Source organism: Delphinapterus leucas, chromosome 4 (assembly GCF_059928025.1).
Source record: "Delphinapterus leucas isolate spDelLeu-1000000601 "Yukka" chromosome 4, BTC_Dleu_Yukka2, whole genome shotgun sequence".
In the NCBI taxonomy this organism is placed as follows: Eukaryota; Metazoa; Chordata; class Mammalia; order Artiodactyla; family Monodontidae; genus Delphinapterus; species Delphinapterus leucas.
In genome coordinates, this window is record NC_143132.1 from 58,877,242 (window position 1) to 58,894,742 (window position 17,501).

Below are 17,501 nucleotides of genomic sequence, written 5' to 3' on the forward strand. Positions count from 1 at the left end.
GGTTTAAGTCCCCAGGTTATCTGTTACCCTTGTACAGTCTCCTAACTTCAGCAGAGTTGGCTGATCCCTAAGTTTTCTTGTCCATGCTCCATAATCTCCACACTCATATAGAAATAAATAACTACTCATTATACTTGTTATAGGAAGACATTAATTAGACAGTCAAAGGTCATTTTTGATGCTGTGATTTTATAATATTATGAGTTTATATAACACAAAATGTGTATTTTTCAGTTTCTTAATTTGTACGAATGTATACTATTTGCTTTGTCGCTACATGGTTTGTTTTGTTGATTTCCATCATTTATTTCAGGTATTCATAAGAATAAACATTACTTTGGAGTTTTCATGTGCTCTCTATTCAAAGGAGAAGCTGCGATGAGTATTTCTGTGCTTTCATGTGCTAAACAAATTTCTAATATAACTTGGATATTCATAATACAATCTGTTATAAAATTTAATTTGTCAAAGGGATCTAAAATATAAACATCAGCCCAACAGAAAGTGGAAACCATAACACTAGTAAACTGATTTTAGTCCATATTTCATGAAGCAGTCAGGAGCAGTTTGAAACTGCATGATTTAATAGTTCTTTACCTTCAAAATACGTAGAACGCGAAGAAATCGAACAACTTTTATAAAGGCCACTGTTTGAATCAAATCAAAAATATGATAATTAATGAAATTTGTCTCAATAAGCATTACATCTATGATGCCAATTAATGTAATTGTTAACTCAAATAGATTCCAGGCATGTAAAAAATATTCCTTCTTCATTGCTGCTATCTGTCGATTTAAAAAGAAATTATATTATCTTATTTGTTTTTGCTTTTACTACACCATTTTCCATAATAACTGAAACATTACTAGTTAGGCTTTTCTCTGATCTACCTTAAGATTCTACTTGTCTAAAATACTAGGAAGTGATCATATCAACTTGAAATTAAATGGTTAAAATATTGAAATATCTATTCCAAGAGATAAAATATTCAAAATACCTACTAACTTATTAATTCATTCTTTATTTATTTAAAAAAATTTTATTGAAAACCTACTATAACTAAGAGAGTAGGAGCGGTCAAAAATGATTGTGGAATCCAGCCTGGGAAATTAGGTTTCCAGGGGAATTTTGAAGCAAGAGTAGGTTTAGAGATGATACATTTGTTTTGAATATGCTGTTTGAGATGTTTGCACAGTATTTTATTGAAGAGATCCAGTCATCAGTTGTCTATATGATCTGAGGCTCAGAATAAAATCTGAGCTGGAGACATGAGTTTGGGAATCATTAGACTATGAATGGTAGTTGATGCCAGGGAAGTGGTTGAGATAGCCTGACCCATGAGGCCCTTTATTATTTAATTCACGTCTGTGTCTCCTGTCTCATTTTCCATATCCTCCTCACAGATTTAACATCTCTCCAATCTGCATCGTGACCAACCCATCCCTAAGCTCCTGTCATTAGGAATATTGTTCCTTGTATGTGTCACATTGTTGCTTCTAAGTTTTCCCTTGTTCTTGTTGTCCACTCACATACTCCCTACTTTGACTCCTATTCATTATTCAGAATTCAACTCAAGCATCTCCTTTCCTTAATAGCCTTCCTTCTCTAAACCTACTATTCTGTGTAAGGAACTCCGTTTTTTTCCCATAGCACCCTGTGTAGATCTCTATCATAACACTTAAGATACTGATTTGTAAATTTGATTAATTTGTCTTTTTTAGCAGCCTGATCCCCCTACTCACTATGATTCAGAGACTGTAGGAGACAGACCTATTTACGCCAGGGAAAGCGTAAGCTCGATTACAAATTAAGAAACTGTCATGCTTGTTTGTAAACAGACTGTTGTGTGTTTAGTGGTATAGAGTCATTTCCCTTGAGTCTGCTCACATTTGGCGGGGCTGAGGAAATTCAGTGTCTGAATCTAGGGAGCAGAAGACCAGATCCTGGTCTTGTGAGGTCCTGCTCAAGGTACCATTCAGCTACTGTAGATGTCTCATTTCCTTCTTATTGAAACAGAATATAGGTTAGATCATTCTCTTAGGAACTTGAAAGAACTGGTATCAACAGTAAGACTTTATCCAGATGCCCAGTATTTGGAAACGTGAAGGAGTTTTTTGGAGGTCAATAGAATACAGCCACAGGAGAGGAAGAGCTTAGTATAAAAGGATAGTGTAGGCTTCAAAGGAAGAGGGGTTTGTTAAATATAAGGTTTGTTAAAGAATGGTTAGATATTCAGGTAATGGAAGCCTCCAGCACTCAGATATAGAAGAGTGATTACCCTTCCTCTGAGAAAGTTTCAAAAGATCCATTACTCTAATAGGTTGAGAAGTGTTTTGGGAAAAGTTTGAAAATACAAGAAGGACATTTTAAGGTAGAATTGTGTATTAGAAAGAACACAAACTTTGAGGGGTTGGATCCAAACTCTACTATCATTAGCTATGTGACCTTAAACAGCTTCTCAGAGACTCAGGTCCCTCATCTGTAAAATGCAAGTCATAATATATATCTACATTAAAGGGTTAACTTAAGGATTTGAAATGTTATAATTGCAATGATACCTGGTACCTTAGTGATCATTTATTATTGTTGTTATTAACATAATGAATATTTTAATAGGCATAGTACAAAGGGGGCAGAACTGAACTTGTGTAGAAAAGACAGCAAAGAAAATAAGTGAAGGCAAGCTTGTAAATCGGGCAGTGAAGATGAATCCTGAGTTAAATAGAAGGGAGAGACAAGAACAGAGTTGCACATTTGGGAGTAACCTCTTAGCTATGAAGTGTAGCGATGTCTCTGCAGTCTTGTTCTGCTCTCTTAAGTGGACCTGACTGAAGGAGCTATGGCTATGCACAGTTGTGACAGAAGCTTAAAATTGGCAAAGTACAAAGACCACAGAGCTGGAGGGATCGTTTCCTCTCATTTAGGCCAACCCTGATATCTTACAGAAGAAGAAACTGAGGTTGGGAAAAGTTTAGTGACTTGGTGAACAGCTAACTGTCTGTCAGAGAAAACCAAAACCAGAGCCAAGTCTGCTGCATCCCAGCTCGGTGTTCTTTCCATTATAGTACATATTAAGTGATTTTAGGGAATCCTTTACTCACACTCACCCTGGTACTAACCCTAACCCTAATTGCTTTATTTCTTCTTAATTAGGTGACATCTCCTATGGTCGTTCCAACTAATTGGAATTTATTACATACAATGTGATTGAATGTGAAGCCATTCCCCTCTCCCCACCAATCACAGCTCTGCAGTAGCATTTTAATTTTCCAGTAACGATTCAAGATTTCATCCACTTTGTTTGAATATCATATATAATTCTTCTATTTAAATCGTCTGGCTAAAAAAATTTTATATTACAACTTGATCCATATGACACAATACTATTATCAGTTTGTGGACCCATCAATACATTTCCATCATTTAACAGCTACTTTTATACTGGATTTAACAAATCAAATTATGAAATGTTTTTCAAGTATAAATGAATTTCTATCAATCTACTTATCCATCTGTTTATCTATCTAGTATAAAAACAATAAAATGGGACTTCCCTAGTGGTGCAGTGGTTAAGAATCCACCTGCCAATTCAGGGGACACAGGTTCAAGCCCTGGCCCGGGAAGGTCCCACATGCCGTGGAGCAACTAAGCCCATGTGCCACAACACTGAGCCCACATGCCACAAGTACTGAAGCCTGCACACCTAGAGCCTGTGCTCTGCAACAAGAGAAGCCACTGCAATGAGAAGGCCTCGCACCGCAACGAAGAGTAGCCCTGGCGCGCCACAACTAGAGAAAGCTGGCGCGCAGTAACGAAGACCCAAAGCAGCCAAAAATAAGGAAAGAAAGAAAGAAAGAAAAAATCTTCCATTAAAAAAAAAATAATAAAATGAACATCCAGGTGCTCACCTCTCTGCTAAGTTAAAGAACTTTGCCAATATCTTTTTAACTCACTCTGCATCCCTTTGACACACACTAATTAAAAATTTGCAAATACAAAATCAATCCTTAAAGTATGAATATTTTCTATTGTCACCCTAAAATCACCTTTAAAGAATAAATTTGTTTGAGGAGTGAGGGAGAATCTTATACACTCCTTTGGAAAACTGTCTGTAGCTAGTGTTGAAAAATGAAATTAGGAAATCACCCTGTTAGACATATCACACACACACACACACAACACACACACAAAATCACATTTTAGCTTACCTTAAGTAGTGCCTCCGTGATATAAAATGCAAGAAAAGAGTAGTTAGCATATGCTAATTCAAGCTCATAGATATCGTTTAACACAGATATCCAAGAAATTATAATAGGAAACATATTCATTAGTATCACAAGGTATCCGACATACTCAAATTCATCAGTAAATACTATTTTATGACATACACGAAGAAAGCAATGTCTGTAAAAAAAAAAAAAAGATAGTTTTATCTGATAAAATAATTACACTGAATTAATTTCAATATATGCTCAGTTCTGTCCTAAGCATCAATAGCTACAAAGCCCAGCTTAATTCTGAGAAGTAGCTGTCACTACCATACACTTTCTGGCATCCTACTTCATATACTTTCCTTTAATTTCTTCCTCTGCTAAATATCTTCAGGCTGGTTTCCCCTCTTTCTCACTTTCTTCACCTCTCATTCATTTTTACTTATACTTTTAGTAGAAATACTTCAGATCATAAGACAGGGATAATTCAAATTGGAAATATTAAAAAAAAAACAAAGCAAATCTCTCCCACCTTCTAATAATTTCACTTCTCAGAGATGGCTACTATTACCAGTTTGAATATTTTTCCAATATTTTTGTTTATATAATCATATTTATAAATACAAAAGGAATTATATCATACATATTGTTCTATAACCTGTTTTTTTTTTTTCTCTTAGCAATGGATCATGAGCATTTTTCCTTGTCAAGGCATATAATCTGGAACAAATCCCAGCATGTGTGGTAGTGGAACAGGTTAGGTCGTATTTTATCAAAACCTTTAAATTAACATACATGCTTTGAAAAATTATTTTTATACTGAGTATGCTAGACAGAATTGTGGGTGAGAGGAATTACTTAATGTATTTTTAATTTTATTTTTAAATTATTCAATTAGTATAATAATGCATTATTATTGCTAAAACTCAAATGAAATTATTAATCAATTATTGATTGAAGAGTGGGTAAGTGCTGGATTACTTCTCTATTCTTAGAGGTAGATCCGTGTTACGCAGGACCTGAAATTTTTACAATTTGGAGCCCTGTTTAAGGAAAAGAAGATGAAATTATGATACATATACATATATGATGCTGTCATCAAATTGCAAAAATCCTCCAAGGCCTCAGGCAGTGCCAGTGTGAGGGAGGAGCCATAGAGTATAAGCTTTGTTAAGTTTATGGTAACACTGCCTTTGCCCTTCTCAGCCCTCTCTCCAGACTGTTTTTCTTTTCTATTTTTTTAAAAATTCAGCCATATTGAGGTATAACTGGCATAAAAAATTGTAGATATTGAAAGTGTACATCATATATACATGTATATATACAATACAATGTATATACATATACATTGTGAAAGGATTCCCCCCATCTAGTTGATTAACACATCCATCACCTCACATAACTCTTTTTTGGGGGCGTGACCATTTAAGTTCTACTCTCTAACAAATTTCAGTTATAAAGTACAGTGTTCTCAATTATAGTCACCATGTCTTACATTAGATCTTCAGGCATTATTCACCTTATAGCTGAAAGTTTGTAACCTTCTACCAATCCCTATTTCCCCAAACCCTCAGCTCTGGTTTCTACTCTCTGTTTCTATGAGTTGACTATTTTTTTTTAATGAATAAATTAATTAATTTATTTTTGGCTCTGTTGGGTCTTTGTTGCTGTGCACAGGCTTTCTCTAGTTGTGGCGAGGAGGGGTTACTCTTTGTTGTGGTGCATGGGCTTCTCATTGTGGTGGCTTCTCTTGTTGCAGAGCATGGGGTCTAGGCACGCAGGCTTCAGTAGTTGCAGCATGCAGGCTCAGTAGTTGTGGCACACGGGCTTTGTTGCTCCACACCATGTGGGATCTTCCTGGACCACGGCTTGAACCCATGTCCCCTGCACTGGCAGACGGATTCTTAACCACTGCACCACCAGGGAAGTCCCTATGAGTTGACTTTTAAAAATCTATTATTTTATTTCATTTTTTTCATTTTACTTATTTTTAGAGTTAACATATAAGTGATACCATGCAGTATTTGTCTTTCTCAGTCTGGCTTATACTTAGCATAATGCTCTCAAGATCCAACCATGTTGTCACAAATGCAGGAATTCCTTCTTTCTCATGGTTGAGTAATACTCCATTGTATTTTCTTTATCCATTCATCCATTGATGGACACTTACGTTATTTTTATATATTAACTATTGTGAATAATGCTACTGTGAAATGGGAGTGCAAATATCTCTTTGATATCTTGTTTTTATTTCTTTTGGATATATCCTCAGAAGTGGGATTGCTAGATCATGTGGTAGTTCCATTTTTAATTTTTTGAGGAGTCTCCATACTGTTTTCCACAGTGGCTGCATCAATTTAAGAGATAAGAGAATGTGAAATGAACAAAGAACTATATAAAGTAGCAAGAAAACAATTATCAAATGGCAGTAGTAAATCCATACCTATCTACTGATGATTTTCAGTAGTGGTATGCTTAGATTCCTTTCTCTTTATCTTTTGTGTATCTACTATTGTTTTCTGCTTTGTGGTTACCATGAGGTTTACATAAAACATGTTTATATTTATAACAGTCTATTTTAAGATAAACTTAACTTTGAATACATACTAAAATCTTTACATTTTTACTCCTCCTCTCCACATTTTATGTTTTTGATGTTACAATTTACATCTTTTTACCTTGTGTATCCATTAACAAATTATTGTAGTTATTTTTAGTACTTCTGCCTTTTAACCTTCATACTAGATTTATAAGTGACTTACCCTTATTACAACATTAGAGTACTCTGAATTTTACTATATATTTATTTACTTATGAAATTTATACTGTGATATGTTTTCCTGTTATTAAAAAATTCCTGTTCATTTTACCTTGAAAGGGACTTTAGTCCATTTTAACATTTCTTGTAAGGCTGGTCTTGAGGGTGCTGAATTCCTCAGCTTTTTCTTGCCTGGAAAAACTCATTATCTCTTCTTCAATTCTGAACAGTTTTGTTGGGTAGGGAATTCTTGGTTGGTAGTTTTTTCTTTTTTTTTTCTTTCAGTACTTTGAGTATATCATGCTACTCTCTTCTGACCTACAAAGCTTCTGCTGAAAAACATGCTGATAGCCTTATTGGTGTGTGTGTGTTCCCTGTATATAACAAATTGTTTTTCTCTTGCTCCTTTTAATATTCTCTCCTTTTCTTTAACTTTTGACATTTAATTACCTAATGTGTCTAGGTGTGGGTCTCTTTGGATTAATCATATTTGGAAATTTCTGAGTTTCCTGGATCTGGATGTCTGTTTCTTTCCCTATGTAAAGAAAGTTTCATGCCATTAGTTTTTTGAATAAGTTTGCTGCCCCTTTCTTTCTCTCTTCTTCTGGGACCCCTATAATGTAAATACTGGTCCACCTGATGGTGTCCCATGAGTCATTTAAGCTATCTTCACTCTTTTTTTTCCTCCTCAGATTGGATGAATTCTGCTGCCTTGCCTTTGAGTTTGCTTATCCTTTTTTCTGCTTGATTTAGTCTGCTGTTAAACCCCTCTATTGAATGTTTCAGCTCAGTTATTCTTCAGCTCTGTGATTTCTCTTTGGGACATTTTTATATTGTTTATCTCTTTGTTAAATTTTCCCCTTTGTTTATACATTCTTCTTCTGACCCTAGTGAGCATCTTTGATCTCTCTAACAGATAAATCACTCTAACAGATATCTCTAAGAGATAAATCACTTATCTAAATTTCATTAAGGTGTTTCTGGAGTTTTATTCTGTTCTTTTGTTTGGAACATATTCCTCTGTTTCTTCATTTTCCTTCATGCTCTGTGTTGGTTTCTGCACATTAGATAAAACAGCCACCTCTTTCAGTCTTGATGGACTGGTCTTGTGTAGATAAACCTTATCATTCAGCCTAGCCTGAGCTCTTGGTTGTCTCTCAGACCTTCGTGATTGTCCAAGCTGCCTTATTTGCTCTTAGTGGCTCCCAGTAGTTGAGGATGTGCCAAGACCTGTTTGTGTCCCATTGTGGAGAGTATCATTCATCACCTAGATGCAAGCTTTTTGGAAACTGGACTCCTCAGGTAGCAGCTTTTGAGGTATGCAAATAGACTTCTTTCAGGGAAAGACTGGGAGATGGGTATTTCTATCTGCTCCATCTGCACTGAGCCCTGGAGCTGTAGTCCATTAAGAAGTGTTTCTTTGTTTGCTACAGTCCTGTGGGTCCTAAAATACAAGCCCCCTTGGCCACTAGAGCCAGGCAATCAAGAGGTGTGTCCTTTGTGTGGCAGCCACAAAATCCAGGGTGCCAAATTTTACACAAGCTCCTTCCAAGGAGACAACATCCTCATGAACCCATTAAGAACTGTTTCTTTGTCTGCTCTAGTCTTGTGTATTTTGTGGTTATAAGCCTCATTAGATTTCAGAACTAGGTATTTTGGGGGCCCATCCCCTAGGGTGAAGTCTTAAAAGTTGGGGTGCTAGATATTGGGCTCAAACCCTTTGCTTCTTGGGAGAGACTGGGAGCTGTGTGTTCCCTTCCGATTGTATGTCTGTGCCAGGGGGTGAGTTTTATGGTGAAAGTGTGTCTCAGCCTTTCCTACCTGTTTCAAAGTAGGTATTTTCTCATTAGCCTGATGTGTAGGAGTTGCTCAGATAGTTTCTGGATTTCTTTCAAGGGGAACTCATCCATGTTTAGCTGTAGGTTTGGTGTGTCCATGGAAGGAATTGAGTTCAGGAGCCTCAATGCCACCATCTTGGTTGAGAGAACAGACTGCTTTTTAAAATTTCTTCCAGCAATAAAATCACATCTGGCGCAGCATTACACTTGAGGTTACCTTTTGCTTAAATTGATAATTGACTATAATCTGATTTGTTTATGTCAGATAGATAAATTAAAGGGGATATAATGGGAATTACTTACAATTCCTTTAAATCTTTAATGTTGGCGTTAGTTTTTAAACTCCTCCTGGAATGCTATATTGCTTCTCATTACTATTTTGGCCAAGGGTTCCACTTGGCCACTTGGCCATTTCTGCCATGATTCTTACAATATAGGTCAACAAGGCAATGTTTGTGTTCAGCTAGACACTAAGTATATTCATCCCAATCATACACTTAGGGACTTAGGGAAATAACCACACAGTGGACCTGGTGGACTTCTATGAGACAGACTGGGTCAGAAACTCCATAAATTATCTGGCCTAAAAGCTCCCAGTTTAACTTGAGGAACACAATAGTATTTCAAGCCTTTGGTATCAGTATCATTTAAAATGCCATAACCCAAAGTCCTAACAGAGTCTGAGTATTTTCTTTTCCCAATGCACAGGAACTCTGGTAAAATGATTAAATGTCCATTTGAGAGAAGATTGAGGAAATATTTATCCTACATATTTGTGGTGCTTCAGTTCTTTCTCAAGGACTCTGGTTCTGAGAATTGACTTAGCTATCTTGCAGTAATTGACTTCATCCCTTTGCTCAACAGCTCTCCCTTTTTATCTTTAGAAAAGTCAAGTAATACAATAGTTAACTGTTTGTCTATATTGTCTTTTAATATACAATATTTGTTACCCATCCTTAGGTCAAACACTCTGACTGCTACTCCAGTTTTGCTGTCCACAAAATAAAGTATGCCCACCTTGCCTCTGACATTTAAGTGTTGCCATCTGTCTTCTGCCATTCCCATTTCCTTTTGATACTAGAGAGGCCAGTTCCACAGCAGACTTAATGATGGTTAACCATGTCCTGCAGAGGACATCTATCATTGAGTTTCTCACTGTTGCCTTGGTGAAGGGAAATATCCTCTGTTCTTTCGCAGGGAACAAGATCATGAGGTTGGTTCTTCATTCTAATATAATAAATCTAGTTAAATATTCCAATTTTATCATCTGCACTTCATTTATTGTAGGTTATTGGCTTGGTCAAGCTTCAAAGAACCATCTCAGGAATATAATAGCACCAGCTCCAAGGGTCCTAGATAGAATGTTGAATCCTGAATTATCATGGATAAGACCTCTGTGCCAATAAATTTCTCCCCAATCTGGCCTTATGTTGCAGCCCTCTGGTCCCATATCCTCAAGACCCATCCCCTTATATGTTCTACTAGTATTTGCTGATGTCAGGTCCTGTAATTCCATCAGCTGACAAGTTGTAGTCTCCTGAAGCAGCCACTATATTTCCCCCTCCAGCTGTGTTGAGACCTGACCTGGGTAATTACCTTGGAAGCAATGAAAAGGTGGTAGAAACTATTATATATATATTTTCCATGTTATATAATTTATATATAAATTGTATATTTTTTCATTTTCATTATATAAATCTTCTTTTGGTGATTGGCCTTGTTCATGTTTGTGACTCCATCACTTACTAACTTCAACATTTCATTAATACTTATAGTCCATATTGGATAATTTAATAACTGAAGTCTTAGGGATATAAATCTGCCGTTATTTCTGCTGATTCACTCTCACGATTATTTATTTCCTTGTGTCTTTGTTCATCTTTGATAGTGACTTCATCCACTGGTTAGAGAACTCAATTTTTATTTAGCACAGTAATAAATGCTAACATTTAAGTGCTTACTTAGTGCTAGTCTCTGGACTAAGTGCTTCTACACACACTATTTATGTAATCTTTACAACAATCTCATAATGTAGGCAGAGGTGAACCCAACTAGCATATACTAGTACCTACTATATGCCAGTTATTTTGCCAAATGCTTTACATATATCAGTCTCCAGAATATGACATCGATATTACTTTATCCGTTTTTCAAATGAGAAAACTGAGACCTGTAAAACTTATCCAACTAATAAATGATAAAGACTAGGATTCTAAACTAAGCCATCTGACTCCAGAATCTGTACTACCTACTCTGAGATGAGTGATACATAAGAGACAGCCTAAAAGGTAGACGACTATAAATCCTAGTTTTTCAAATCTCCATTTCTTTGTTACATCAACAGAAGTAAGTACTCAGAAAGTTGTAGCCTAAGTCACTATTGAAGGTTTTAAAAGAACCATAGTACAAAAATATCCATTTGGTATTTACTGATACTCCTATTGAGAAGAGGGAGACCTCTCTTGAATCTAAGAAAAGAAATAAAAGACATCCCAGTTGGAAAGGAAAAAGTAAAATTATCTCTATCCCTAGGTGATATGCTCTTAAATACAGAAAGTCCTAGAGAATTCACAAAAAACAACTAGAGCTAATAAATGAATTCAGCAAAGCTTCAAGATACAAGATCAATATACAGAAATAACTTGTATTTCTATACACTAGAAATAAACACTACAAAAATGAAATCAGAAGCACAATTTTATTTGAAATAGCATAAAAGTATTTAGGATTAAATTTTACCAAAGACATGTACACTGAAAACTTTAAGACATTCCTAACAGGAATTAAAGATCTAAATAAATGAAAAGACATCCCATGTTCATGAATCAGAAAGTTTAATATTTTAAGATGGGAATACTACTCAAGCAATTTACAAGCTAAATGTAATCCGTAAGAAAATCTCAATGACATTTTTTATGTGCATAAATAGACAAGCTAATCCTAAAATTCATATGGAATTGCAAGGAACCCTGAATAGCTATACCAATCTTGAACAAGTGGATGGACTCACATTTCCTGATTTCATAATTATCTAGCAGATGTGGAAAACAATTTGGTGTTTCCTCAAGGAATTAAATAAATTAAATAAATGTTATTTTCATATGATCCAGCAGTTTTACTCCTAGGTGCATACCCAAAAGATGGAAAGCAGAAATTCAAACAAATACATGTACATAAATGTTCATAGCAGCACTGTTTACAATAGCCAAAAGCTGAGAACAACTCAAATACTCATCAACCGTTGAATGGATAAAGAAAATACAGCACGTCTGTACAATGGACTATTATTCAGCCATTAGAAGAAATAAAGTATTCATACATGCTACAAAGTAGATGAACCTTATGCTACAGATACATGCTACAATGTGGAAGAAACATTATGCTGAGTGAAAGAATCCAGAAACCGACTTACTTCACCCTGTATGACAGACTCTAGGTCCATCCACCTCACTACAAATAACTCAATTTCGTTTCCTTTTATGGCTGAGTAATATTTCATTGTATATATGTGCCACATCTTCTTTATCCATTCATCTGTTGATGGACACTTAGGTTGCTTCCAGGGTGGGATAGGGAGGGTGGGAGGGAGGGAAACGCAAGAGGGAAGAGATATGGGGATATATGTATATGTATAGCTGATTCACTTCTTTATAAAGCAGAAACTAACGCACCATTGTAAAGCAATTATACTCCAATAAAGATGTTAAAAAAAAAAGAATCCATAAACCGAAGGCTATATGTTATATGATTCTATCTATATAATACATTTGGAATAGGTAAATTCATAGAGACAGAAAGCAGACTAGTGCTATCCAGGAGCTGGGGGGGGAAGAGAGAATGAAGAGCTTAATGGGTACTGGATTTACATTTGGGGCAATGAAAATGCTGTGGAATTTGACAGAGGAGATGGTTGCCCAACGTGAATATACTAAATAACCCTGAATGGTACACTTAAAAATGGTTAATGTTTAATCTTGTATGAAATTTACCTCTATAATAAAAGTTATTACACTATATCTTTTTTTCTTTAAGTAACTTTTTGTATGTATATAAGTAATTTAGTTGTAAACCACCTCAAAATATTTTACAAAGTATTCAGGATATAAATTTTTAAAAATAAATAAAAGGAAATTTCAAATGATTATAATAACATTTCTAGTAAGGTTTAAAAGCACTTACCTTGATGGGATCCCTTTTTCCTTTTTCGTATTATACACCCAGTTGAGCAATACTTTTCTAGTAAAGACAAGAATTTTTTTGCTTTCAGAATAATTCTTTATTGTCTCTGCACTCATATATCTAAAAAAAAGAAAAAAGAAGAAGAACCTTTAAATATGCTTTAAAATTTTTGAGATAAGTTTAATGCAGTATTGTCAGGAGGCAGGAAAACTATTTTGTCCAGTGACGACAGGAAATGAGACACTTTCATGGGCATAGGTCCAAGTCATGAAGATGTAGATGAAGGTGGATATATAATTATGAAGTTAGATTGTGGGACTCATCATTAAACAGAGAGTAAAAAAAAAAAAAAAAAAGGAGATAAATGGTTCAAAATAGAGAAGTCAAGTTTCAGGGAGAGAAAGCATACCATGATTCAAATATTTGGGATTCAAATATATGTGGGTTTTTGTGTTTGATCCTCCATTATCTGGGTGGCAGTGAACAAATTACCTCATTAACCTGTTTGCTCTCAGAATGGAAGTAAAAATACTTATGTCAGCCTGGGAAACTTAAATGAGAAAGCATATATGAGGCATCCAGCCCAACTCACACATTCGCCCATCTCTTTTCTTGCACCTTCTGGGCAAGTAATCAGGGAGTTTATGGGGAAAATACAAGTGGAGAAGTGAAAGAGTAAAAATGGTTACTTGGAGAAGTTGGTGCTCATAAACCGCCAAAAGACATTTGCCCCAAGCTGCCTGTAGGTTTCTTCTGGGTTTTTTGTTGAGGCAGTTCAGATCTATGTGCTATGATTTGGTCTTGCTGAGCAAATTCCCTTGGTTTTATGAGGAACTTACCTGTTGCTGACCAGATACTTACATTGTCTTCATCAGGAGGATGGGGCTCCATCCCTGGATCTGAGGCCCTACCTTAAAATGCAGCTTAATGGAAGGGCATTGGTGACTTAAGTACAAAGGTGGGCCTTGTTCTTCCTATGGATTATGATGTTCTCACCCTAAAGTTTGGGCAATTTCTCTGTTACAGGGATACTGATATAATTAAAAAGAAGGAAGTTATTCCGTTCTCTGTGATTCAATATAATCATGTGGTAATTACATGGAAAAGCATGAATGTATATATGACTTGATTCATTTCTGATTTTTAAAATATTTGATTGAGCACCTTTTATGCTTGATAAATGCATGGGGTAAACCATAAATACTGGTCTCTACCCTCAAGAATCCAGAAGACTAGTGGAGTAAAACATGCAAACAACAGTTGCAGTTAAGTGTAGTAAGCGTTCTGCAGAGACAACAAGAGGACACTCTGGACCCACAAAGGAGGGTGTTGAATATAGTCTTGGGGAATCAGGAAACCTTCCTAAAGGAATTAATGTCTAAGCTAAGACTTGATCATTTCACACGTTCCTATGAATCCTAAAATTCTGTGATATCAATGTGTGTGATATTTTACAGGCCAAATTATTGTGTTTTTCAGGCTCCTGAGTTCCTATTTTATATCAACATGTTCACTGTTTAGACCTGATTTAGGAAAAGAGTATGATCTCTCTAACTAGACAGTGAGGTAGGATAGCTTTGAACCTGTGCTCTGTAATTCATTAGTTAAATAACCCTGGGTAAATTATTTAATCTCTCTGTGCCCCACTTTCCCCACCTGCAAAATAAAGATAATAATAGCACTTATAGGATATTTATGACATTGAATGGGTAATACATGTAATATGTTTAAAACTGTGTCTGACACAGGGCAATAAATATAAGCTGTATTCAAAGTATTGCTTCTTAGGCAATTACGCAGGCACTTAGCACAGGTCCTGGTACCTCTATTTAACCCCCTACTGTTTTTATCTTTAGACTTGTTTTCTTGCCACAGGGTACCCCAACAGGTGGGGCTATGGATAGGAATGATCAGCAGATGGTGGAATCAACTCCAAAGCAACACAGCAAGGCAGTAAGCACTGAGCACAAGTGTAATTAAGAGAAAGTTCTCTGATCTGAACACCATTTCACTGATCTTGATATTCCCCAGTGCTGGCATATAGTTTTGCACACATTAGTATTCAATATTTATCTCTTGCATGTATGAATGAAAATGTAATAAATGTTTCAAAATTTGCCTTTGTTGCCCATTACGAGTCCTTTCACACCTTAACCCCATTTACTCTGTGTCCTCAGAGGCATATGTTGCTTCTGCCTTCGTGGGTTTTAAGAGGAAAAATCAAGGTGGTGGGCTGAATTGCTCTATATAGGTACTGTTTTATATGCATTCTACATATGTTAACCTCTCCTGGACAATGCAGTGATACTACTTTTCAGCATGTCATTTGTTCATTCATTTAAAAACTTCCACTGTACATAGTGCATCTGTCTTTAAAGTATGAATCATATTGTTTTAAATTGATCACATCGGCCCAGCCTTCTCCCTCTACTTCACTAACATCGCTCAGGTCCCCTAAGCATTTGAGGGCCCTAGAGCAAGAGGGCAGGTGGAGGACTTGCACCGTATATGGAAAGATAATGTCATAATGATTTACATGGCTAGGCTTGAAATGAAAACCCTTAGACCCTTTGAAAATCTGTACTCACACTGCAGTGAGAGCATGCTCTAGTGTCTGGCTGTTTCTCTTCCCACACACAGCTTTATCTCCCACTGTACCTCAAGCCAGTGCATGTGAGTGGACACCAGGCTGGCACATGTCTTAGGTTTTGAGGGGTGCACACCAAGGGCCCAGTTTGCTTGTAAGATCATGACATAAGGGAAAAGGCCCAAGCAATCCTAGAAATAAGCTTCGGACCACTTGAGCAGGAAATTTTGGTGTCCTCAGTACCAGAAGTGAGATCTAGAACAAGAAGGTATGTCTGGGTTTTGGGTGGTCACTGTCACAACTGCATTGCAGTTTAACTCGTCCTCTGCCCAATCATACGTCCTTCATCCTTCCACTCCACAGGGGATGATCTGAGGGTACTCCCTAACATGCTGACTTTGAGGAACTCATTGTTGACTCTGGAGGCTTGCATCTAAAGAAGTCATTATGAGTATATCAGGAGAGGTTGTGCATTGGGAAGATATGCCTGGAAGAACTAAGGAAGTCTTTGACCTCAGTGAGGTATCTGAGTAGCCTAGAAGGAGGAGTGGTTTACCACAGCTTAGTTTTGCAGGGGTGGGCAAAAGGAGAAAGGGAAGAGCATCTCAGTCAGAAGCAGCAGCTGGTTCAAATGCACGGAGGTGTGAATGAGTGGAGCAAGTTTGCGAAACTGGAAGCAGGTGATTTGGCCTGGTTGTGGGGTGGAGAGCAGGCAGTGGCTTGCACGCATAATACTGGATGATCTCAAGTTACCGGACAAAAGCGAGAAACTCATTTGCACAATTTCCTAAATGCAGTGGCTTAGGATGGAAGCTTTCTCCTGAAAATATACTTACTCTCCTTTCTCACCAAAGCTTCCTGCTGCACCTACCAGCACCTGGACTGCACTCTGGGACAGAGTCTCATTCCTGTATTGTCTCTGGTAGCTTGCCTAAAAGAAATGTTGAATCAAATCATTCTATAATATGGGTAACAGGGACAATATATTATTTTCTTTATGGAAAAATAATCTGTGAGAAAGAAGTCAAAATCCCCAAATAATCAAGTATCTTTATATAAAAAAACTTTTTTTCTATGGAGTCCAGACCATGAGGTCAGTACAGAAGGTAGGTCTGAGTTTTGGGTAGTATGAAAATGGTTATGCAGGAAACTAGGTTCCTCTAGATGTTAATTAGGTTTTCAAAAATAAGTGGAGTTCTGTAGCCAAATAAGTGTGGGAACTGTTGCAAAGTAACCCCATCTTAAAAGCTTATAATGCATATTAGAATATTAAAAACTCTGAGAAATTCTACAGTAAGGGATTCTGATTTATATCTTTATTTAATTCCACTTCCCCAAATATTTTGACAACAGAACTCTCTTGTCTCCAATCTATTCCCAGCATGAAATGAACTGCTCCTGTGGTGCAGAACACAGACATTCATTCATTCGGTCCATATACTGAGAGCCCACTCGGCTTCTGTGTGCTGAACATTGTTGAGAATCAACTGCCTAAATTGGGATGTGTGATATGACTAAAGATTCCTGGTTCCATAGAAGACACTCTGTCTGCACAATTATTTACGGACATTGAAGCATGGTTTTGCTCTTGGAGGATCCTAGAAAGGGACAGAACTAAATTTAAGAATGAAATGTCAAAAGGTTATTTGTCAGTAATGAAAAGAATTCAATAGAGTATCATTTTCTCCTTAAACTTCATTAAAATACTTGCAAAATAATGTAAAATTAAAATATTTTCAGTATCCTCAAAGATAAATACTGTAGTTTGTGGGGAAAATAAGAAAGCTGAAAGTCATATGGAGCTCACGAAAGCTTAGCAACATAAGTGACAAAGCAGTTAGATACTAGAAAAATGTTAACTCTTAAGTGATCCTTCACACCAAAATGTAAGAAGAATTTAGAGAATGGTTGATTCCTAACAATAACT

At 36.4% G+C, this 17,501-nt stretch overlaps 1 protein-coding gene across 1 annotated transcript in view; it reads right to left on the minus strand.

Moving 5' to 3' along the window:
• Positions 1 to 17,501, minus strand: part of SLC9C1 (solute carrier family 9 member C1) — an 84,976-nt gene that overhangs the window by 14,605 nt on the left and 52,870 nt on the right. The window contains exons 13-16 of the mRNA XM_030760700.2: positions 16,411 to 16,505; positions 12,988 to 13,107; positions 4,210 to 4,405; positions 598 to 786 (exon numbers count right to left, since the gene is read on the minus strand). Of these exons, the coding sequence (XP_030616560.2) occupies positions 598 to 786; positions 4,210 to 4,405; positions 12,988 to 13,107; positions 16,411 to 16,505 (600 nt within the window). The remainder of the gene's footprint in view (positions 1 to 597; positions 787 to 4,209; positions 4,406 to 12,987; positions 13,108 to 16,410; positions 16,506 to 17,501) is intronic.